The 25,717-nt window shown below is 42.9% G+C and overlaps 1 protein-coding gene across 11 annotated transcripts in view; it reads right to left on the bottom strand.

Annotated features, from left to right (window-relative positions):
- Positions 1–593: 593 nt before the first annotated feature.
- The window catches only part of LOC129828755 (neurexin-1a-like), a 311,088-nt gene continuing 285,964 nt past the window's right edge, over positions 594–25,717 (bottom strand). For 10 of the 11 annotated variants that reach the window (XM_055889943.1, XM_055889939.1, XM_055889944.1 and 7 more), the window contains 6 exons: positions 15,046–15,168; positions 14,449–14,592; positions 13,998–14,235; positions 13,663–13,853; positions 12,810–12,983; positions 594–4,119 (listed from right to left, as the gene is read on the bottom strand). In XM_055889943.1, the coding sequence (XP_055745918.1) occupies positions 3,884–4,119; positions 12,810–12,983; positions 13,663–13,853; positions 13,998–14,235; positions 14,449–14,592; positions 15,046–15,168 (1,106 nt within the window). In that variant the 3' untranslated portion in view covers positions 594–3,883. The remainder of the gene's footprint in view (positions 4,120–12,809; positions 12,984–13,662; positions 13,854–13,997; positions 14,236–14,448; positions 14,593–15,045; positions 15,169–25,717) is intronic. The other variant, XM_055889942.1, reaches the window with a different exon arrangement.

Raw genomic sequence — 25,717 nt, 5'->3', positions numbered from 1 at the left:
CGAGAGAGCAAGAGAACCAGAGGGCGAAAACAGGAGAGATGTACATTTTGTGTAAATTTGAATGACTGTCTGGGGTATAAATGTTTCACATCTCTTCTGACATGAGTATCCTTCTCGTGTGTTATCATGGTGGTCAGTGGAAGAGTGGAGGAGCGAAGGAGAGGGGCGCGCCAGCGCTGAAATCTATTAACGCTCTCTTCCCTGATAACAAAAGAGAGAAGCTTCTTATCTGGTTGGCAGCTGCATGGCAGGGAATATATTACCATCTATGCTGCCCTGCTCCTCCCTCATTTTTGTGTCATCTACAGTACAGCCCTAGCTCCATCCACAGAGTGTCCCCCCCACTCCTTCCCTCACTATTGTGTTGTCTTCCTCCCTCCATTCTCTCTCTCTCTCTCTCTCTCTCTCTCTCTCTCTCTCTCTCTCTCTCTCTCTCTCTCTCTCTCTCTCTCTCTCTCTCTCTCTCTCTCTCTCTCTCTCTCTCTCTCTCTCTCTCTCTCTCTCTCTCTCTCTCTCTCTCTCTCTCTCTCTCTCTCTCTCTCTCTCTCTCTCTCTCTCTCTCTCTCTCTCACTCACTCACTCACTCACTCACTCACTCACTCACTCACTCACTCACTAAAGTGCTGTTCAGCAGTTTCCTCCATTCTCCCATTACAGCGTAAACAACCACAGAGGAAATAATAACCACTGCACACTCTCCCCTTGTCCCTCGTGCATATTTTGCATAAGACAGCAGGCTATTTGGTAGAATTATTGCAAGCATTCCCACATTCTCCCAGTATTGCCGTCCCCTTCTCTCTAGGGCTTATCATTAATAAGACAGCATCCCCCCTTTCTCCTCATTCTCTAGTGATGCATTCCAAATATCACCCCATTCCCTATATAGTGCACTAGTTTTGAGAAACCCTGATGAAAAGTAGTGCACTAGGAAATAGGGTGCCATTTGAGATGCAGTAACAGTCTTTATTATGAGTAAGCACCTTCCCAAATGTCCATTCAGTCACGCCTCATAATACATGTTATGTTCTTTTGACATGTTGTGTAATGCCACATCAAATCTACTGGTGGGAGAAATGAAAGAGTGAAACAATCCAAAGCAGCAATGAGCTGCGTCCAGGCCACCAGGCCTCTATTGATTTGAGGTAAATTCCCGCTGAGTCCTCCAGGCCTCTATTGCTGTCAGGTAAATTCCTGCTGTGTCTTCCAGGCCTATATTGCTGTCAGGTAAATTCCTGCTTTGTCCAGGCCTATATTGCTGTCAGTTCAATTCCTGCTGTGTTTTCCAGGCCTCTATTGCTGTCAGGTAAAGTGCTGCACACAGTGGATAATAGCATTTTCCTTTTGTATTGCCAGAGTCCACAGTAATATAATAATTGCCAATGAGTTGTCAAACGCAGCATGTACAAGTATAGGACAGAAGTGTTCTCATTTATAGTGTCAGAGTCCACATGGAAAATAATAACTTCTAATGAAAACAGAGGGTGACAGTACTGGAGAAGAAAATGGTTTCCAATGTTCCAAATGGACTTGTTCATTGTTGCCACCATGACGATGACAACACTTACCTTTAGTCAACTCTTCTGGCACAATGGCTACTCAGTCAAGATACAATATATATGTAATTCAACGTATGGAACTCAATGTATGGAACTTGATGTATGCAACGTGGAATTTATAGCAAGCTTTTAGCGAAGGCAGACTTGAAGTGTGTTTTGCGTGGGTGTACAACAAAAGATGTCACAAAGGACAAAATACATTCCTATATAGGTTGCAGTATACATTACAGTATGCATGTAAGTACATATGCAGGATCTTCATTTAAAATATGTAGTGTTATAACATTTAAAAAGGCTTTCAACTTAGAAATTTCAGACTTGATTTTCCCTTATAAAAAATTTACCAACCCCTACAAACATGTCCATTAATTATAATCCACATAATAATGCACATTTCCTGATGCTGAATTATTATTTACCTGCTGTAGCAAACTGGCTCAAATTAAGATCCTACACCTGTATGGCTAAGATCCACCTCTCTTGGAGGGAGGCACAAATGTGTACAATATGTCACCAAGGACAGGAATAAGTTGAGGTAGTTCATTGAGTGTCTGTATCAATGACTCAATGGGGACAGACACGATTATGTAATGAAGTACATAGAAAGCAGCTAACATGTGTTCCAAATATCTGGTTCCGATGGGTGTGTTTTACTGTTAGTAATGACAGTTCTGTAACACTAAACATGTCTGCCAAATGACCATATGATTATACATGGACGTGTGTGTATACATACAGTACCTGGCAAAACTTAGGACACACCTACTCATTCAAGGGTTTTTCTATATTTTTACTATTTCCTACATTGTAAATGAATAACGAAGACATCAAACTATGAATGTAGTAACCAAAAAAGTGTGAAACAACACATCAAAATATATTTTATATTTGAGATTCTTCAAAGTAGCCACCCTTTGCCTTGATGACAGTGTTGTACAGTCTTGGCATTCTCTCAATCAGCTTCACCTGGAATGCTTTCCCAACAGTCTTGAAGGAGTTTCCACATATGCTGAGCATTTGTTGGCTGCTTTTTCTTCACTCTGCGGTCCAAGTCATCCCAAACCATCTCAATTGGTTTGAGGTCAAGTGATTGTGGAGGCCAGGTCATCTGATGCAGCAGTCCATCACTCTCCTTCTTGGTCAAATATCCCTTACACAGCCTGGAGGTGTGTTTTGGGTCATTGTCCTGTTGAAAAACAAATGATAGCCCCACCAAGCGCAAGATGGGATGGCATATCACCGCAGAGTGCTGTGGTAGCCATGCTGGTTAGGTGAGCCTTGAATTCTAAATAAATCACTGACAGTGTCACCAGCAAAGCACCCACACCGTCACACCTCTTCCTTCATACTTCATTGTGGGAACCACACATGCGGAGAGCATCTGTTCACCTACTCTGTGTTTCACAGATTTCCACTGTTCTAATGTCCATTGCTTGTGTTTCTTGGCCCAACCAAGTCTCTTCTTATTCTTAGTGTCCTTTAGTAGTTGTTTCTTTGCAGCAATTCGACCAAGAAGGCCTGATTCACGCAGTCTCCTCTGAACAGTTGATGTTGAGATGTGTTTGTTTCTTGAACTTTGTGAAGCATTTATTTGGGCTGCAATTCTGATGCTGGTAACTCTAATGAACTTAACCTCTGCAGCAGAGGTAACTCTGGGTCTTCCTTTTATGTGGCGGTCCTCATGAGAGCCAGTTTCATCATAGCGCTTGATGATTTTTGCGACGGCACTTGAAGAAACGTTGAAAATGTTCATGACATTTTCCGTATTGACTGACCTTCATGTCTTAAAGTAATGATGGACTGTTGTTTCTCTTTGCTTATTTGAGTTGTTCTTGTCATAATATGGACTTCGTCTTTTACCAAATAGGCCTATCTTCTGTATACCACCACTACCTTGTCACAACACAACTGATTGGCTCAAACCCATTAAGAATTCCAGAAATTCCAGAAATTAACGTTTAACAAGGCACACCTGTTAATTGAAATGCATTCCAGGTGACTACTTCATGAAGCTGGTTGAGAGAATGCAAAGAGTGTGCACAGCTGTCATCAAGGCAAAGGGTGGCTACTTTGAATAAAATATATTTTGATTTGTTTAACACTTTTTTAGTTACTACATGATTCTATATGTGTTATTTCATATAGAAAATAGTACATATAAAGAAAAACTCTGGAATGAGTAGGCATGTCCAAACTTTTGACTGGTACTGTACATAGGGGTAGATGTGTGTGCAATACAGATAGCTATACATTAGAAGCGTGTGTATAGGTGTGCAGTCACTTTGGATACAAGTGTCTGCTAAATGGACATATGATTATACTATTTATTAAGTAGATTGGGGTAAGGGTGTGTGTCGAAGAGTGTGTGAGCACATAGACAGGGGGGTACAGCTGTGTGTACAGTACACACAAACAGGGGGTAAGAATGTGATGTGTGTCTTACCGTCGTTGCAGAGTGGCCCTCCGAAAGAAGTCATGCTACAATCACAGCTGAACCCCTCCCACTGCTGCAGACACACACCCTGGTTTGCACACGAGTCCTCCTGGCACGTTGTACTGGGGCCTGGGCACAGGGAGGGAGGGGGAGTGGGAGGGGGGAGAGGGAAGTAAGGAAGGGGAGGGAGGGAGGGATTACTTAAAATATGTGATCAGATTTGACCAAATGTATGTGTATATATGTGATGAGAGAACTAAACACGTAAATACGATTAAAATCAAAATCCAACTTCATTATTGTAATCCATTTACCCACATATAGTATGAAACACATTTTACATACTGACAAATGACATACTGAGACAAACATACGTCTCTCTCTGTCCCTCTATCCCCCCTTCTCTCTCACTCTCTCTCGCTCCCTCACAAACTAACACTTTACACACGGAAAAACACACACACACACACACACACACACACACAGGAAGACAAACACATGTACTTATACAGAGACACGGAAAACACTCATTGAACAGTCAACCAGTGAGTTTTTTAAGACAGGTTTAAATAATATTTATGTTGCATTTACAGAGATTGTCTGTTGTTTTAGTGAGTTTTAAGGTATTCTTGCTTATTTATCCACATAGTTATTATGTTCTTACAACATCACCACTGTTTTTAGGAAAGAACCAACATTATTATGAAAGAAAGGGAAACCATAGCAACACATTTGATTGTTTCTTGAGTCAAAAAGAAAGAGCACCGCAGGTGAAATGTAGAAAAAGGAAGTAGCCGGTGTATCCTATCAGAAAAAGAGACAGAGGAACCATTCAGAGGTTTCGATCACTTCGTGAGGGATTACATATATGTTTCCGTTCATGCATTTTTATACAAGGCAAGAGAAATCTAACACAGAGAGTAATCTAAAATCAGAACTAAAGGCTCACGGAATTGGTCAGCTGCTGGATTAAGTTCTGGATCCATGCATGTTAATAGATGCTAAAACAAGGAGCGGCACCGGAACGAGGAGTTCCACCCTCTCCTTTGCAAGTTACGGGCTGAATGTTCCCTCCCCTTTCGAAATTGAGAAAGATGCTAACACCTGCGACATTGTGATTTCTCCAAATAACCAGTGATGAAAAAACCTTATACTGCTGCTTGTTAGCCTACACATCTCATTCCTTCCCGACAGATTCTACTGTACCAGTTATGGTTCAGTAGATCTGTCCACGAGAGAGTACACATAGGGTAGATAAAGTGGTAAGTAAAACAGGATCTGAGACAATCTGGGATCGGTCTCTTGTGGAGGGTCTAAAAACTTCAGTCGTCTTTAGTAATGCAAAAGAAAAGGTAAAGATCATCATCAGCAGCTATTAGCATTGAACAACAATGTCTCAGACACCGTTCTTAACCTCTGTCTGTCAATACTGTAGGTCTGTCTGTCTGTCTGTCTTTACCTCTGTCTGTCAATACTGTAGGTCTGTCTGTCTGTCTTTACCTGTCTGTCAATACTGTAGGTCTGTCTGTCTGTCTTTACCTCTGTCTGTCAATACTGTAGGTCTGTCTGTCTGTCTTTACCTCTGTCTGTCAATACTGTAGGTCTGTCTGTCTGTCTGTCTGTCTTTACCTCTGTCTGTCAATACTGTAGGTCTGTCTGTCTGTCTTTACCTCTGTCTGTCAATACTGTAGGTATGTCTGTCTGTCTTTACCTCTGTCTGTCAATACTGTAGGTCTGTCTGTCTGTCTTTACCTCTGTCTGTCAATACTGTAGGTCTGTCTGTCTGTCTTTACCTCTGTCTGTCAATACTGTAGGTCTGTCTGTCTGTCTTTACCTCTGTCTGTCAATACTGTAGGTCTGTCTGTCTGTCTGTCTTTACCTCTGTCTGTCAATACTGTAGGTCTGTCTGTCTCTCTTTACCTCTGTCTGTCAATACTGTAGGTCTGTCTGTCTGTCTTTACCTCTGTCTGTCAATACTGTAGGTCTGTATGTCTGTCTCTCTTTACCTCTGTCTGTATGTCCGTCCGTCCATCCGTCTTTCTATATGTCTGTACCACTGTCTGTATGCCTGTCTGTCTGTCTGTCTGTCTGTCTGTCTGTCTGTCTGTCTGTCTGTCTGTGTATACGTCTGTCTGTCTATACCTCTGTCTGCCTGTTTGTCTGTCTGCCTGTATGTCCGTCTGTTTGTCTATATGTATGTTTGCCTATATGTCTGTTTGTCTATATGGCTGTATGTCTGTCTATATGTCTGTACCACTGTCTGTATGTCTGACTGTTTGTCTATATGTCTGTTTGTCTATATGTCTGTTTGTCTGTTTGTCTATATGTCTGTTTGTCTATATGTCTGTTTGTCTATATGTCTGTTTGTCTATATGTCTGTATGTCTGTTTGTCTATATGTCTGTTTGTCTATATGTCTGTTTGTCTATATGTCTGTTTGTCTGTATGTCTGTTTGTCTATATGTCTATATGTCTGTATGTATGTGTGTCTATATGTCTGTTTGTCTATATGTATGTTTGTCTATATGTCTGTTTGTCTATATGTCTATATGTCTATATGTCTGTATGTCTGTGTGTCTATATGTATGTTTGCCTATATGTCATCTATCTGCCAGGCTGTCAGCCAGTCTGCTATGTAGTTTGTCAACCAGTCAGTCAGGCAGTCTGCCATGTCATCTGTCTGCCAGGCTGTTAGTTAGTCTGTTTTGTAGTCTGTCAGCCAGTCAGTCAGCCCCTCTGTAGGCTGTGTTAATGGGAGTGTTAATGCCAGTGGAATGACACAGGGTTAGTATGGATGTTAAACAGAGTTATGTAACATGGTTCAGTTTGTTATGCTGAGATTATGAATGAGATTATCTTGGACAATGATACATGTTGTTACAATGGTGAATTACAAATTATATATGACTATTAGTTAATTTACTACTACATATTTCAGTTCTCAAAAGTGTGAAGTTTATAACCGTTTACTTTGTCCCATAATGCTATTGTATAGTAGGCCGACAGTATGTTATTGCACATTTTTTGTCACTTTTATTAGTTTTAGTGGTTGTGGAAGTAGTGACTAGTTTTAATGATTAGTGTTCAGTTTAATTATGGTTATTTATTAATTGATTTATTCACTAAAAAATGGTTATTCTTATGAATCATACTTTGTGAATTAACACTTATGTACATGTCTTCATCCTACTGACCCATATACAACATCAATAAATACTGAATTAAACAAATATAGCATTGAAATAATAGTATTTACACTGATAAGAAAAGTACAATTTGACACAAACAACGGTTGCTATCTTACAAACATGAGGTAGCTACAGTAAGACCCCATCTATTTTGATTCAAAATTGCACAATCATATACATATTTGGTGCAATTCCATGCATACAGTGGGCAACATGTATATGTTGTTAGGAAGACTATGAGCCATGCAATAAAATAATGGTATATAAAATGTATACCATATGTGACCAAATAGACATGAGTGAGGTGAATACAATAAACTATAGTGAGTAGAACATACGTGACTGTGAGACGATAACAAGAGACCCATAGGCTGTCATACAAGATGGTGGTGGGGGTCCACTTCCAAATCGTCCCCTAGACCCTACGCTTTATGCACTTGTGGAAATCCGAGAGCATTTCATTGTTATAGGAAACTTGGTGAAACGTCCACCTAGCCTATCAGAGGGCAAGGTGGAGCTATTTATATGTTGCTTACATTTGTCAAATCCTCTCAGAGGTATAGGATCTAGGGGTCGGTTTAGGATTGGACAGGTGAGTGAGCCTTGTATTCCCTATGGGCCTGAAGCCCATTCCTTATGACATGGGAGTGATGTAACACCCTGAGTTGAGTTGGAGGGGTGAGGATGTGAAGAGAGATGGAAGTGGTGGTTGTGGAGGGGTGAGGATGTGAAGAGAGGTGAAAGTGGTGCTTGTGGAGGGGTGAGGATGTGAGGATGTGAAGAGAGGTGGGAGTGGTGCTTGTGGAGGGGTGAGGATGTGAAGACAGATGGAAGTGGTGCTTGTGGAGGGGTGAGGATGTGAGGATGTGAAGAGAGGTGGAAGTGGTGCTTGTGGAGGGGTGAGGATGTGAAGAGAGATGGAAGTGGTGCTTGTGGAGGGGTGAGGATGTGAAGAGAGATGGAAGTGGTGCTTGTGGAGGGGTGAGGATGTGAAGAGAGGTGGAAGTGGTGGTTGTGGAGGGGTGAGGATGTGAAGAGAGGTGGAGGTGGTGGTTCTGGAGGGGTGAGGATGTGAAGAGAGGTGAAGGTGGTGGTTCTGGAGGGGTGAGGATGTGAAGAGAGGTGGAAGTGGTGGTTGTGGAGGGGTGAGGATGTGAAGAGAGGTGGAAGTGGTGCTTGTGGAGGGGTGAGGATGTGAAGAGAGGTGGAAGTGGTGGTTCTGGAGGGGCGAGGATGTGAAGAGAGGTGGAAGTGGTGGTTGTGGAGGGGTGAGGATGTGAAGAGAGGTGGAGGTGGTGGTTCTGGAGGGGTGAGGATGTGAAGAGAGGTGGAAGTGGTGCTTGTGGAGGGTTGGGGGGTGTGAGGTGTTTGTAGACAGTTGGGGGGTGTGAGGGGTTTGTGAACGGTTGGGGCGGTCTGTATCAAACAAACAGAAGCTATCTACCTTGCAAGTCAGCTTTCATCAATGAAACTTGATCAAGTCAGCGAAACAATAAGGAAAGGAAAAGGCAGAATACACCAGATGTTAGTAAAGCACTGAAATGTTGTCAGAGATTCTGTATGAACAGAGAGAAACACATAGAGACAGGAGACGACAGAGAGACAAAGTAACAAACAAGTCAAGTAAGTCCTGTAGGGTGAAGCAGAAAGGAGAGAATGTGCTGAATGATTTAGCGAAACACTTTGGTCGAGAAATAGCCTTGAATGATTCAGAAATGTAAAAGAGAGGAGAATAAAAGCAAGATAATGTCTGGTCATTACAAGTGGAGACTTTTTAATGGTTCTTTGAGGTGAAGGAAGTGTACTTTTAGTAGACATACAATCACATGTTCGGTAATGTGTTATTGCTGTGGGTAATGTGTTATTGCTGTGGGTAATGTATTATTGCTATGGGTAATGTATTATTGCTATTGGTAATGTATTATTGCTATGTGATTGGATTGCTGTATATAGAAGTACCATGTATGTAGAATGTATATGTAAAGTGTGATATGTAAATTGTATGTATATGTAGCAAAAAAGCTGTAAAAACAAAACATATATGTGTGTGCTCCGAAGGGAGGTAGGGCTGGGGGAGGTTTAATATTAAAATAAAATACACAAAATAATAATACAAAAACTGTAAACATACTGTCCTTGTTTTATTTGTTTCTTTGCTTACCTATTGTTCACCTAACACATTTTTTGCACTATTGGTTAGAGCCTGTAAGTAAGCATTTCACTGTAAGGTCTACACCTGTTGTATTTGGCGCACGTGACAAATAAACTTTGATTTGATTTAGTCACTCAGTCACTCAGACCTACTCAGAGTTGTTCCACTATGTGTCTATTCCTATTGTGTATCTTCATTTGGAAGCTTGAATAACTGTATTATCCTGTACTCTGCTGCAGACAAGTATACCTGTTGGGTCTAATCCAGAATGCTGATTGGTTAAAACTGCATTCCAGCCAGTGTCTAGTCCACAAGTCACCACCGGCTAAATCTATAATGTTAAAATGCCTATTTACTCTGTTCCATCTGACTGTGCAATCCACTGTCTCATCAGCCCAGCCAGGCAATTTATAAACTTGATCTCCACTATAAAAAGAATCTAGACATTTTCTCACATTTCTTTTAGACAAGCATTTAATTTACAACAGCGGGAGATTTGTATAAACCTTGTTGTTTGTCTCTCCAACATTTGCAACATTGTTTCAATATTCTAATTTGATTTCCAGATGTCCCATAGTAATGAACGTGTCGGGAGTCGGGATGACAGACAGGAAGGCAGCATTTCTCTGCCTGTTGAAATCATGAATCAGCATAATTTTTATGGATATATGCAAAGAACTAGCATTAGAAAACAGGTCAAATGGAACGAAGTGCAGCTAGTTTGCAGTCTTTCCAGCTTCAGTTTGAAGTGAGTGTGTTAGCTGTGTTGTTGGCTAGATCCTCTGAACAAGCGTCCTGATGAGAGAACACATTTTCTACACCAGGCGAAATTGCGCATCCATAGCTCATTGCTATGGATGTATCCAAATAAATGTCACTAGAAAACAGATTAAACAAATGCAGCTACTTTGCTGTTATTCTGGCTGCACTGTTTGACGTGACTGTAAGTTAGTTAGCTGTAATTGGTTAGCTAGCAAGCAAGGGATAAGAACGTTGCCAGCCAGTATGGCAATGGAACATTTAGAACGAACAACTGGGTCGCGTCCATAGGCAAGGAACAAAAAGACTGAACAACTGGGTCGCGTCTCTGGCAACCGAACCAATAGAACGAACGACTAGCCGGCTTGGGAAGCAACCTTGGATTTGTGTCGGGACAATATCTTGTGGCAGGATGAAATAGTATAAATAAATTAATCAACATAACGTTTTGAATGAAAATATGTAAATCACTGCTTGAATATGTTCGTAACCCGGTTTGCCAACAACACCCGTTTCAATATAACCTCCGAACACCGGCTTCTCGGGTATTATCACTTAAGTATTATCCTGTACTCTGCTGCAAAATATTATAACTGTATTATCCTGTAATCTGCTGCAGAATATTATAACTGTATTATCCTGTAATCTGCTACAGAATATTATAACTGTTTTATCCTGTAATCTGCTACAGAATATTATAACTGTATTATCCTGTAATCTGCTACAGAATATTATAACTGTAGTATCCTGTAATCTGCTGCAGAATATTATAACTGTATTATCCTGTAATCTGCTACAGAATATTATAACTGTTTTATCCTGTAATCTACTACAGAATATTATAACTGTATTATCCTGTAATCTGCTACAGAATATTATAACTGTATTATCCTGTAATCTGCTACAGAATATTATAACTGTATTATCCTGTAATCTACTACAGAATATTATAACTGTATTATCCTGTAATCTGCTGCAGAATATTATAACTGTATTATCCTGTAATCTGCTACAGAATATTATAACTGTATTATCCTGTAATCTGCTACAGAATATTATAACTGTATTATCCTGTAATCTGCTACAGAATATTATAACTGTATTATCCTGTACTCTGCTGCAGAATATTATAACTGTATAATCCTTTATTATTATTATTATCTGCTGCAGAATATTATAACTGTACTATCCTGTATTATTATTATTATCTGCTGCAGTTCTGTGGAACAGTTTACTAAACTACCCGAGTTTACTGGGTACCAAAAAATTACGATGACGTTAAAACAGGGAGAAAAAAAATCTGTGTCATGGCATTGTCCTTACATACATAGAAAAATAGAACAGGGAAAGAGTGGAGGAGGATGATATTTTGAAATGTGAAATGAAAACCGAAGTGAGAAGGACGTTGACAAATACATCAAATATTGACTTTGTAAGTGGTGCAAACACAATGCTAACGCTGTGTCCCAAATGGCACCCTATTCCATATATAGTGTAATACATTTTACTAGAGCCTTATGGGGCCTGATCAAAAGTAGTGTACTACACAGGGGTTAGGGAGTTATTTGGAATGCAGTCGAAGGTCAAATTATATTCATTTATGCAACAAAATTCTCATCCATAATTCAAGAGGATTGCTTCTGGCAAACACTCAGACTAAGCATGCAAGGAACACAGTGTGTGTGTGTGTGTGTGTGTGTGTGTGTGTGTGTGTGTGTGTGTGTGTGTGTGTGTGTGTGTGTGTGTGCGTGTGCGTGTGCGTGTGCGTGTGCGTGTGCGTGTGTGTGTGGGGAGCAGGGCAGAGCAGAGCAGTGCAGTAGAATGGGATAACACTAACAATACAAATGTTGTTAGCGACAGTAATCTGATTATCCTGTAGCCAAAAGAATCCGAACTGACGAGGGTAGAGGGCTGGCAGCTTTTGAAGTATTCTAACATCCTACCAACATACTTGATGGATATTAACATGGTAAATGATGTGCCAAAGGGTGTTGATATTGTTGCTTCGGGGTGTGTTTGACACACCGTGTTTGTGTCTCTGTGTGTGTGTGTGGTGTGTGTGGCGGGGGGGGGGGGGGCAGACACCTGGACTGTGGACAAACAGGGAAAAGTGTTCACATCATTGAGAAGTAAATGAAAGGTCTGTTAATGAGTTAGGAGAGAGGCTGATGGGAAAGAGCATGAAGCCGTGAAGAAAGGCCAGAAGTAACAGCATCAGCGAAAGTGTGTTTCTGGTATGTGGAAAGAAAATGGTTCTTTCATAGGCACTTCAATTGAGAACGTTTGTTGATAGTATGACCATCGGTAGATTATCTACATCCAAATAATGTGTGACCAAAATGTATTCCTCTTTGGAAGGCTGGAGGATTTAGATGTTATCGTCTACGTTTCCTCAATTTGTAACCAGCAAAGATGCCTTGCAGAAGTCATCTTAGAGCAGAGATCACCGATGTCAAATCAAATTGGAAAAAAGCATCAAGTTGTTTGCTGTATATTAAAACCATGTGTGTTCCAGGGCACAGAAAATAAAAATAACTGAGAAGAAAACATTCACAATGTCACAGTAACAACAACTCCGATGTGATCAGAAACTTTGATTTGACTATGATTTGATTTGACTATTATCAAATCACTTATTGTTATCACTTAATTTCTACCCGGAACAGAAAGAAGAGGACGGCCCACCCTAGTGTGTGTGTGTGTGTGTGTATGTGTGTTTACCTTCACAGCCTCTCTCTATCTGACCCACACATGCAAGGGCATCCGACATCAGGTCCGGGAGGCGTCCGTTCAGGTCCACCGATGCTAGGCAACCCTGGAAGCCCTCCTTGGCGTGCACCAGCTTGGGAAGCTCCTTGTATGTCTCTTTGGCCACGCCACCAATATACAGGTCACCTGTGAAGGACAGGGTAGGAAAAAGATGAAGGATAGTGGCCTGTCAAGGAACCCAATCTCCAAGCAAGCAGCGGATAGGCAACAGTGGTGCTCTCTCATTGAAGCCTTATATTTTTCATAGGAATGAAGAGGATTAAGTAAGTATGAGGGGAATACGAATGGACAGGAATGGTTAATATATCACTGATGAGGTGATAACTGGTGTCTATAATACAACCAGCATTACTTCTACTAATCAGAATGACAAAGGTAAAGAACAGAAATATTGATCCGTTGCTGTTCAATAAAACACAGTAGACTCGTTTGGAATCACTGACCCCTGGTGGAGAGTAATAGCTACTGATATAATCTGTATACACTGTACAGTCACAGTGTTTCTAGTCTAGAACTGACAATATGCCTTAAGTGTGCATCTGTTCCCGGATATAAAAAATATATATATATAGTGATGGGCCTTGTGATACAGTAATTCCATTGATAGGATACCCCACAGTTCAATGTAACATTGATTTTACTCTCCTCTGATCTTCTTTGAAAGACATCCACTAGCGCTGTCAAACAGCAGACCAGTAACAGTCAACTGGCTCCTCTGAGACACTGTACCCCAACGCAATAACAATAGTGCCACCCTCCGTCAGAGTATGTTGAGAGCATAAACCCCCAGCCCCAGGCAGCCTACCCTTCAGGTCCAGGTTCTTGGCTCCCATGGTGGTCTGGGTGGTGATTTTGGTGTCGATCTTGACGGTGTGGAGGTTGTTAGTGTCTCGTGAGATCATGACGTTGTGCCAGTGGTTATCATTCAGGGGCTTGTTGGAGTTGCCCTTGATCAGGTGAGCTCCGTTCCCCAGGTCTGATACGTAGTGCAGGTAGCTGGGAAAAGGCATTCACATGAATAATGATGCAGACACACACTCGCGCACACCTGCGTAGACACGCACACACACTCCAAACACACACAACCCGCCCAATCCTTCAATATGAATGACTAAACTACAGTATGTCTTGACAACCTACCCCTTGACCAGCTCAACCACGATGAAGTCGTTTCCGTCCCCGCTGTTGAACAGTATGAGTCCATCTGACGAGGTGGTCTTGAACTGGAAGAACAGGTGCATAGAGTAGTAGGCCTGGAGAGTGGTCAGAGCCAAATAGCTCGACCGTGACTTGAACGTGACCGGGTCAGCAATGATGTTCTTGAAGCCGATCATGGCGTTGAGCTCGCAGTAGTCAATGTCACCGTTCTTACACAGGTCTATAGGAAAAATAGAATAGATCCTGTAAGTATATATTTTTTGTCTCACACACAACTCTGGGGTTAAGAGCACAACATTAGTAGTATTAATGATCCGACACAAGAAAACCTCCAGTAGCCAGTTCAGTCCCACTTTTTCCAACACCCAGCCCAGGACTTGGACCGTTGACCTTCCAGTTACTGGTCCACCTCCCTAACCTCTGGGCTACCTACCTATGTAGGCCATGCCGTTGAAGGAGAGGCTCTGGAGGTGGCCTATGAAGTTGGAAGGCACCATGGACATGAATCGTTTCTCCGTCACGATACCCGTCTCAATGTTGTGAAACTCCAACTGGGTGTGGTCACCTGCCATTTGACCTTTTGATTAACAGAAGGGAGGGTGAGAGGGGGGGGAGACATGGGTGGAGGGAGGTCATTCATGTCTTCAGCAAGACACATGCCACTCTCACCTCCTAATGGTCTGGAGTCACACTTGTCACTAGTAGAAAGGTACGTGAAACACAATGGGTTTATACACACAGGGCTGGCTTCCCAACACAGATTAAGACTAATCCTGTACTACAAAGCATGCTCAATGGAGAACATTCATTGAAATATCTTTCTAGTCCAAGACTAGTTTTAATCTTTGTCTGGGAAACTAGCCCCAAAATGATCGATTGCATATCAGACATTATGGACTAGATCCAACTTTGTCTGATCTAGTCCATTGTCAAACTGTGTGTCTTACCTACAAGAGGCCCAAGGACTGTCCTGAAAAGTATCACACTCATATAAAACATAGACATTGAATTAGAGAGAGGGAGGTTGTACCTTCTACAGGTTGAAGACCATCTACGGTGAGTTTCAAACTCTTTCCCCTCCTGAACACACGCACCGTGTGCCACTCGTTATCATTCAGGTTCTGACCAGCAAATATGGTCTCTGGACCCTTGCCTGTAGGACAGCCCAAACACTGGTTAACACACACACACCTCGAGATGGGGAGAAGAGACAGCAGAGTTAGTGCAGTGACAGGGTGTGTTTTGAAGGAGAGGGTGGGGGGTAGAGAGAGAGAGGACGGAGTAAAATAATACTAATAAAACAGAACATATTTAATGACCCACACAACACCACCTCAGGTTGTTTCTCACATCATTAGGTGTATCAACACCTCATCTACCTACATGTTGCTTATAGAAATATAATCGCAGAAATCACAGAACACTGTTTGGAATTGGATACCCATTTTAGTCATTGTTTTTCTATGAGTGTGCTATTAATAACAATGTCACTAGGTGGCAGTAAAGCTCCACCCCAATGCTGGCATGGCTTGGCAAGGCATAAGGGTAAGACACAGAGAAACAAACTCCATCTTGATTAGTTAACGGTAAATGGCATTTCAAACCTTATTCTGCTGTGTCTGACCTCAATAAAATGAATTGTAAATAATGATGTTGAGTAAAAAATAATAGTGATCACGAAAAACACCTCACTCAATCAGATGAATTGTAAATAATGATGTAGAGAAACAACAAAAAAATCATAACCATGAAGTAAACATTATTCAAGGTGCTAGTTTGAGCCCTGTAACTGAGGCAGGGAGGGAAGTGTATTGTCAAAGAATGGAAGCTAGGACCCGGACAGTCTGCTGCCAGGAGGAAATAAGGACTGTGATTTTTTTGAAGAGGGATTTACTAATGTCATAGCTGCCTTATTGGCTAACTGTGAAAAAAAAAGAAAACCGCCCAATGGTGTTACCAGAAAGAACCTTCCAGGTGATTCTCTAAAGAGGGACATCTAACTGAGTACATGACGTTATGGCTGATGGCGAGGCAACTGTGCCTTGAAAAACAAGTGATGTGTTAAAACAACTGGTGTTGCCAGCAAGCCTACCAGAGTTTTGGCATCCCATTCAATGCCTAAGTCTGATATGTTTACAACATAGTGACTAACTCACTATATAACTTTTTTAGTAATAATATTTTTTTTTAACTAACACTTGTGTCTTGTCTTTTCCTACTAGCACTGACTTTATTGATAGCTACTTTTTTGAGGAACAATGTACTTACTATGACTGTGATATGTGGTTGTCCCACCTAGCTATCTGAAGATGAATGCACTAACTGTAAGTCGCTCTGGATAAGTGTTTGCTAAATTAATAAAATGTAAATGTATGTAATGCTCATTTTTAAATATTGAGAGCTTCTGGTGAGTAGGACCTCCAATGTAGTTAGGGATATAGGGATATATATTGTTTTATATTTAAATATGTAGTTTGGACCAAGTGAAGACACTGCATTGCATTCCCACTTCATGAATTATGAATTAAAAACCATTAAGGATGAAAGACAGTTCCCGTAGTAGAATATGTCCTACTGAGGGCTGAGGAGAACAAAGCCTTATCTCCCCTAACACATCATCAGGAACCCAGTGAGGACACTGGACTACATCTTATGGCAAGTCAGGACATGTTACCAGATAATGGATGTGAAGAGAAAGGAAAATGTCTTTGTGACTATGTCTCATTTCCTTCATTTGAGAGTTTCAGAGAATATACACTAAATATATACACACACGAACACACACACACACACATATACACACACACTCACATGCACACACACACATGCACACACACACACACACACACACACACACACACACACACACACACACACACACACACACACACACACACACACACACACACACACACACACACACACACACACACACACACACACACACACACACACACACACACACACACACACACACACTCAGCATGTTCAAAGTCAGAGCTGGAATCACAGTCAGTGTATTTTAAATGATCTCCTTCCATCTGGCACAATATGAAACTCTCCTCTCCTCAACAGAAGACAATAAGATTGAATCAAACAGAAGACAATACGCTTGTACAGGATCAGAATCAGAGGCTGGAGTAGATCCAGTTGGAACACCGATCATTCAGTTTTCTCATAAAGCCACACTGTTTCAGATTCAGAAACATTTTAGTGTCTCAACATTGGGCAATTTGATGGTATGAGATATCTTACATGACCTTCGACCCAAGACTTTTACAGTGTGTCAACACACAAGGAACATCTATCCACCTGAAACGTCTCCCCCCCTCTTTTTCCTAAATGTTTTCTCTCCTCTTCCAATTGTCTTGGCCACAAGGACAGAGGAATGGAAGGCAAAGCTCAATCCATCCTTTCAAGTGCCCGAACTCCATCCCTCCATCCCATTATTTCATATATCGCTCCCTCTCCCCCTCTCCCTCACTCCTAATCCCATTCTCCAGGAGCCTGGTTTCCATCCTCCCCGGCCCTGGTGGGGTGTTTAGTGCTTACAAAGCAAAACGGCGCCTCTGAGATTGAGTATAATATCCTAGTGCTCCGGCTGCCTGTGATTTGCATACACATTGAGGCGTTCAGGCTTTGAAGATTGCAGAGAAAGAGGAAAGGAAATAAATAGCCGTAAAAGGGTTGACTGGGAGGAACCTGGTCCCCATTAGGGTTGTGCTGAATGGCGGGAACCCGGTAACCAAGATTTACTGGGATTTACCGCCCAAAACCACTCGCTTTTTCCCTGGATAAATAACTGCGAGAAACCGGTAAATTCGAAAAAATTATTTATATGAACAGAATGAACAGCATGGTGTAAAATGGAACTGTTTAATTATATGCAATGTCTAAATCTGGCTTCTCTACGGCCTCTGCCTGATGAACCAACTCTCAGAGTGGGGACAGACAGCCCATCTCAGTATGGAGCACAGTTCACAGTGCATGTAGACCTTTCATCTCATCATGGTAATGTTTTTTTCTTCTGACAGGTAGGCCTACATTTGCTGCGGCATAGCCTTTGATAAAGTAATATAAAGACCAAATGTGTATCTAATTTACCCATCTTCTTCTGGCTTTCGGGAGTCACCTTATTTTTTTATTGTAAAGATTCATGTATTTTTTATTGCAGCTGTACAGTGTTAAAACAGCCTACCACTCAGATATCATTGCTTTAAATCGTTGTTCGCAGTCTTTCTCTCTCTGCATAAACTCCCATTCTTATTGCATCCAAAATAGATAACCCTGTTCTAGATTGATATATAGCCCTTTATAGGCCTAGCCTACCTCTTTCAGGTAATACATTCAATGCTGTATTTACCTTATGCCTTATATTTAGCTAATTAAAGATGGGTTATGCATAATAAGCTTCTAACTTGTAGCCTCTGTCTCTTGCGCAATACCCACACACCTGTGCTCTGCTGGCCTCTCCTTAAAAAGGCTCCTTAGCTCTTGGAGTCCCATGCAGGAACAACTAGACACGATTAGCTTGCTGGACATAATTTTATTTGCATTTCTTATACCAGTAGACTATTCGAAGAGGGACGCAAGCTCTTTTTTGTTGAACGTTAAATACAGCAGCCAATAGAACTCACGGGTAGTTTGAAAGAAGGGCGAGCTCACGATGGTGTAAGGCTATAGCAGTTATTTATTCAGACCCATAATCATTAAATCTTCATGAAGAGAAGTGAAAGCTTTCTGCATCTAATTGTAGTCCTATATCATTCAAGAATGTCATTAGAACGATGAAAGTAAGGACAAGGAAACTGTTGAACGGGTGGAAGGAATGAAGCAACAATAGAGGGAGGAAGAGTTAGTAATAACACCAGGGGAAGTATTATGAAAGGTAGGCTATACAGTGTATGAGTCAGCCTACCAGTTATACAAAGAGGCCCTATTATATTTCAAAAATAAAATGTTCTAGCCTATACCGGTAACTTTGTAGGCAGCATGTGCTGCACCAGAATCGCAAGTTCTCATCTGCTGTATCATGGTTTGAACGATATGTGTAATTCCTGTCAATATAATACAGTTAAGTACAGTGGAGGCTGCTGAGGGGGGAACAGCTCATAATAATTGCTGGAAGGGAGTATAATGGATGGAATGGTATCAAACCAATGAAAACCATGTTACTCCATTCCAGCCATTATTATGAGCCGTTCTCCCCTCAGCAGCCTCCACTGATACAGTACAATGCAGTACAGTAATACAGTTCACAATCAAAAAGATTAGCCTACTGGAGCTAGTTACATTTATTTACCCAAGAGAGCATATAGCTATCTACATCTATGGGCTTTTATGTTTTTCTGTCGCGTGTAATGTGCAGTAGCCTATATCATGTATTTGGATAACGACACAATCATTTGGGCTTTTTTAGGCATGGGCTCATTCAATTTTGCTCATTCAAAAGCTCTAATCAAATCCAGACATATTTATATGATTTATAATGCTTTTGAATGACACATACGGTTTTGGAGGGAAATACCAGGTTACCTGGGAGAAAAGTGATTTATTCTCGGGATGTAACATTTTTTAAATACCGGGACAGTATACCGGGACAGTATTCTACCCTTACCCAGGAACCAAACAAAAAAAGCCAATCCGTGTGTGTGTGTGTGTCTGTGTGTGTGTGTATTTTTAGCTTGTCGTCAGTCAGCGCATGTTAACAGTGTTTAAGTTGAAGTGGCAGCGGTTTCTTCGGGCAGAGCTGAGGATGCCCGAGGGAAGGGAGCCGAAGACCCCTAATTGACAGTGATGTGTTTTTTGAGTCTGTGCTGTGTGTGTTTTTTCTTTGAGTCTGTTCTGAACATGTCATTCTTCCACAAAGCTGAACCAAGATGCCGAAAACTGACAACACTAATTAACGCAATAAATAATTAAGTGGTTTAAAAAATAATAAGGAGTGAAAAAATAATGACCTGGGAAAAAATGGAAAAACAATTCTTGGAAGTGGAACGGTTACTCTATCCAAGTAGAAGATGGTAAGTGTATGTAGCTAGAACAGAGTTTTAAAGCTGCATTGGTGTTTGGTGCTTTTCTTTTCAGGAATGTAAATTAAACATTTTCCTCAGAACCAATTAGGCTAGGTCTGAGTCGAAGCAAGGAGCCTCTTTCTCTCCTTCACTTTTTTCTTTACTTTATTCTTGAGGATGAACATCTACTTCCATTCGTGCATTCCCAAACGTTGGCATCACACAGTCATGTCTCACATCATTTCTGAATAATGTGTGCCAAACACAGGCACGCATGGCTTATTTCTGAAGTCAACGTGCCAGTCAACAGTGGTAGTGCCAAACGAGCTTCAGTGACTCTTGCTATTCAGGTGGAGATCATTTGCTCTAAGTGCCTCAGGCTGCGTTTACACAGGCAGCACAATTATGATATTTTGCAAATGATTGGTAAAATAATTTATCTGATTGTTGAAAAGACAAATACTTGGGCAAAAGATCAGAATTGGACTGCCTGTGTAAACACAGACTAGAGTTTTAAATCAAACTATGTTTACTTATAAAGCAGCAAACAGTCTCTTATCACATAACCATACAACGCTTCTGTTGTAGCTACACAAAACAAACACTGTGAAATATGTGTGCATCAATGAGAGAGAGAGAGAGAGAGAGAGAGAGAGAGAGAGAGAGAGAGAGAGAGAGAGAGAGAGAGAGAGAGAGAGAGAGAGAGAGAGAGAGAGAGAGAGAGAGGAGAGAGAGAGAGAGAGAGAGAGAGAGAGAGGAGAGAGAGAGAGAGAGAGAGAGAGAGAGAGAGAGAGAGAGAGAGAGAGAGAGAGAGAGAGAGAAAACAATAACTTTAAAGTGGCAATCAGCAGCTGAAACAATAACAAAACACCCCCGCCCCTGTTTTGGTAAAAAGCTGAGGGATGGGGCTGGCGAAATGTAACCACTCTCCAATTCATAGACTCATGGACACAGCTATGGATGCAAAGACTGACCATCCACGATTCTAGATTATAGTTTTAGCCATGTTTTGAAGTGTGTTTGTTTGTTTACATTTACTTTGTTAACAAACATTGGAGTAAAACAAGTTCATACTTTGGGTTCTGATGGGGTACGACAGTTGAACTAAGCTCATGAGTCATGTACAAGTTATATTTTTCAATCAATGGATCAATGGATACATATCATTCATTTATAAGACCAAAAACGGATGTAATAACTGCTGATTGCCGCTTTAAATGGTACAAAAAAATGATTTACTAAAGAATATATCTCCACTACCCAATTGATTTTCTGCTTATGTGTATGTATGTAAAATAAATCTTAGATTAGCTACCTACACAGAGACATGGCACTAGATCCTAGTGCTGTATTTGAAATAAAGACAATAAATGTACAGATTTGTTTAGTGATGGGAATGTATTGGTATGTACAAGAATACATATGTGTGGAAGGCACTACAGGTGTGTTTGATGTTTAATGTTTGCAGAGATTATACTGTAGTTGTGATTCCACATATTAGCATTGTGCTTAAGGACAGAAAGTGTATGGAATGTTGGAATGTTTACGATCAATTTGCATACACAATGTACACAATGGATGCAGAATTCTTAGTTGCATTAAATGCTATTTAGCATAGAGATAGGTCTTAAAAATCACCATTGGAATTGACGGGTATTGTTATAGAATAGCCTAACTGTTGTTGCAAACCATTTATAATGTGAATTATTTTTGATACCCCTATACACCCCTATGCAGGAATGTTTACCTATGCAGGAATGTTTACTAACTTCCTATGACACCAGCCTCCAGATATAAATTCATATGTACCCTATCAAATATTGCATCCATTCGTGTGACTCAACCGTACCCCCAGCCAGACTAAGAGGACTGGAGGCAGAATGGAAGAAGACAATCTGGATGGAGGAGACAGAGTTTACTATGTCATGTTGTTGGGAGTGTGTTTCTCCATAACAGCGGAGGAGAGTCAGTGTGATGGAAGTGAAGGTAAACCCTAGAGATGTAGTGTGTATGTAGCATGCAGTACGGAACACAGGAAAGGACGGCTCATCTTTTCTGACTCTTGAGGACTCTTCTTCCATCATTAATTCATCAATGTCCCTGAATTATAAATACAAGGACAAGGACAAGTTTCCTCCTAAAATATTGCAATGTAGCCTCTGTAGCTCCATACTCATATACTCCCCTTCTCTCTCTCTTTGTCTGTTCCTCCCTCCCTCTTTCCTATTCTCTCCATCACTATCTCTTTCCCTACCCTATCCATTTCTCAATCCCTCCCTCCCTCTCACCTCGCTCCCTTCCGCTACATCCCTTATTCCTTCCTTCCTTCCCTCCCTCCCTCCTTCCCTCCTGGCAGTCCTACTCGCTCCATCCCTTTCTCTCTGCTCTGTAAGGCAGGTTAATGAGAATAATAAAATCACACTCTGTATTTCCTCTTCACTTTGAAAAGCCTCATCAATTTACCAGGCGCCAAAATAGACTGAGGGAAGAAAGAATGAAAAGAAGAGAATGTCGAATGGAGAGAAAGGTGAAAATAAAATACAAGAAGAGAATGACAAACGGAGAGAAAGGTGAAAATAAAATACAAGAAGAGAATGACGAACGGAGAGAAAGGCCAAAAAAATAAAAAATAAATGGAAAACAAGAGAACGGGGAAAATCATCCGTGGCTAAAATACCTCTGTTTCCAAGCATGCGTTTTATATCAGTCTGTTTGAATTTAGGAGCGTCATCAAGGCTGGTAATTAGAGACAACAGAGTGTGAAAAATCACTGTTGACTGCCATGTTGGGGGCTCCTCATTAATACCAACCCCTCCCTCCCTCTCCTTCCTCTAGTCCTCCATGCATCCTCTGCCTTCTCCCTCCCTCTCCTTCCTCTATCCCTCCATGCATCCTCTGCCTTCTCCCTCCCTCTCCTTCCTCTGTCCCTCCATGCATCCTCTGCCTTCTCCCTCCCTCTCCTTCCTCTATCCCTCCATGCATCCTCTGTCTTCTCCCTCCCTCTCCTTCCTCTATCCCTCCATGCATCCTCTGTCTTCTCCCTCCCTCTCCTTCCTCTATCCCTCCATGCATCCTCTGCCTTCTCCCTCCCTCTCCTTCCTCTAGTCCTCCATGCATCCTCTGCCTTCTCCCTCCCTCTCCTTCCTCTATCCATCCATGCATCCTCTGCCATCTCCCTCACTCTCCTTCCTCTAGTCCTCCATGCATCCTCTGCCTTCTCCCTCCCTCTTCTTCCTCTATCCATCCATGCATCCTCTGCCTTCTCCATCCCTCTCCTTCCTCAATCCCTCCATGCATCCTCTGCCTTCTCCCTCCTTCTCCTTCCTCTAGTCCTCCATGCATCCTCTTCCTTCCCCCTCCCTCTCCTTCCTCTAGTCCTCCATGCATCCTCTGCCTTCCGCCTCCCTCTCCTTCCTCTAGTCCTCCATGCATCCTCTTCCTTCCCCCTCCCTCTCCTTCCTCTATCCCTCCATGCATCCTCTGCCTTCCACCTCCTTCTCCTTCCTCTATCCCTCCATGCATCCTCTGCCTTCTCCCTCCCTCTCCTTCCTCTATCCCTCCATGCATCCTCTGCCTTCTCCCTCCCTCTCCTTCCTCTAGTCCTCCATGCATCCTCTGCCTTCCGCCTCCCTCTCCTTCCTCTATCCCTCCATGCATCCTCTGCCTTCTCCCTCCCTCTCCTTCCTCTATCCCTCCATGCATCCTCTGCCTTCTCCCTCCCTCTCCTTCCTCTATCCCTCCATGCATCCTCTGCCTTCTCCCTCCCTCTCCTTCCTCTAGTCCTCCATGCATCCTCTGCCTTCCACCTCCTTCTCCTTCCTCTATCCCTCCATGCATCCTCTGCCTTCTCCCTCCCTCTCCTTCCTCTATCCCTCCATGCATCCTCTGCCTTCTCCCTCCCTCTCCTTCATCTATCCCTCCATGCATCCTCTGCCTTCTCCCTCCTTCTCCTTCCTCTATCCCTCCATGCATCCTCTGCCTTCTCCCTCCCTCTCCTTCCTCTAGTCCTCCATGCATCCTCTGCCTTCCGCCTCCCTCTCCTTCCTCTATCCCTCCATGCATCCTCTGCCTTCCACCTCCCTCTCCATCCTCTAGTCCTCCATGCATCATCTGCCTTCCCCCTCCCTCTCCTTCCTCTATCCCTCCATGCATCCTCTGCCTTCTCCCTCCCTCTCCTTCCTCTAGTCCTCCATGCATCATCTGCCTTCTCCCTCCCTCTCCTTCCTCTATCCCTCCATGCATCCTCTGCCTTCTCCCTCCCTCTCCTTCCTCTAGTCCTCCATGCATCCTCTGCCTTCTCCCTCCCTCTCCTTCCTCAATCCCTCCATGCATCCTCTGCCTTCTCCCTCCTTCTCCTTCCTCTAGTCCTCCATGCATCCTCTGCCTTCTCCCTCCCTCTCCTTCCTCTAGTCCTCCATGCATCCTCTGCCTTCTCCCTCCCTCTTCTTCCTCTAGTCCTCCATGCATCCTCTGCCTTCCACCTCCCTCTCCTTCCTCTAGTCCTCCATGCATCCTCTGCCTTCTCCCTCCCTCTCTTTCCTCTAGTCCTCCATGCATCCTCTGCCTTCTCCCTCCCTCTCCTTCCTCTATCCCTCCATGCATCCTCTGCCTTCACCCTCCCTCTTCTTCCTCTATCCCTCCATGCATCCTCTGCCTTCTCCCTCCCTCTCCTTCCTCTAGTCCTCCATGCATCCTCTGCCTTCTCCCTCCCTCTCCTTCCTCTATCCCTCCATGCATCCTCTGCCTTCCACCTCCCTCTCCTTCCTCTAGTCCTCCATGCATCCTCTGCCTTCTCCCTCCCTCTCCTTCCTCTAGTCCTCCATGCATCCTCTGCCTTCTCCCTCCTTCTCCTTCCTCTAGTCCTCCATGCATCCTCTGCCTTCTCCCTCCCTCTCCTTCCTCTATCCCTCCATGCATCCTCTGCCTTCCCCCTCCCTCTCCTTCCTCTAGTCCTCCATGCATCCTCTGCCTTCTCCCTCCCTCTCCTTCCTCTATCCCTCCATGCATCCTCTGCCTTCTCCCTCCCTCTTCTTCCTCTATCCCTCCATGCATCCCCTGCCTTCTCCCTCCCTCTCCTTCCTCTAGTCCTCCATGCATCCTCTGCCTTCTCCCTCCCTATCCTTCCTCTATCCCTCCATGCATCCTCTGCCTTCTCCCTCCCTCTTCTTCCTCTAGTCCTCCATGCATCCTCTGCCTTCTCCCTCCCTCTCCTTCCTCTATCCCTCCATGCATCCTCTGCCTTCCACCTCCCTCTCCTTCCTCTAGTCCTCCATGCATCCTCTGCCTTCTCCCTCCCTCTCCTTCCTCTATCCCTCCATGCATCCTCTGCCTTCCCCCTCCCTCTTCTTCCTCTAGTCCTCCATGCATCCTCTGCCTTTTCCCTCCCTCTCCTTCCTCTATCCCTCCATGCATCCTCTGCCTTCTCCCTCCCTCTCCTTCCTCTATCCCTCCATGCATCATCTGCCTTCTCCCTCCCTCTCCTTCCTCTACCCCTCCATGCATCCTCTGTCTTCCCCCTCCCTCTCCTTCCTCTGTCCCTCCATGCATCCTCTGCCTTCTCCCTCCCTCTTCTTCCTCTATCCCTCCATGCATCCTCTGCCTTCCACCTCCCTCTCCTTCCTCTAGTCCTCCATGCATCCTCTGCCTTCTCCCTCCCTCTCCTTCCTCTATCCCTCCATGCATCCTCTG

This window comes from Salvelinus fontinalis, chromosome 30 (assembly GCF_029448725.1).
Source record: "Salvelinus fontinalis isolate EN_2023a chromosome 30, ASM2944872v1, whole genome shotgun sequence".
NCBI classification, from domain to species: Eukaryota; Metazoa; Chordata; class Actinopteri; order Salmoniformes; family Salmonidae; genus Salvelinus; species Salvelinus fontinalis.
This window is presented reverse-complemented; position numbering and strand designations above follow the sequence as displayed.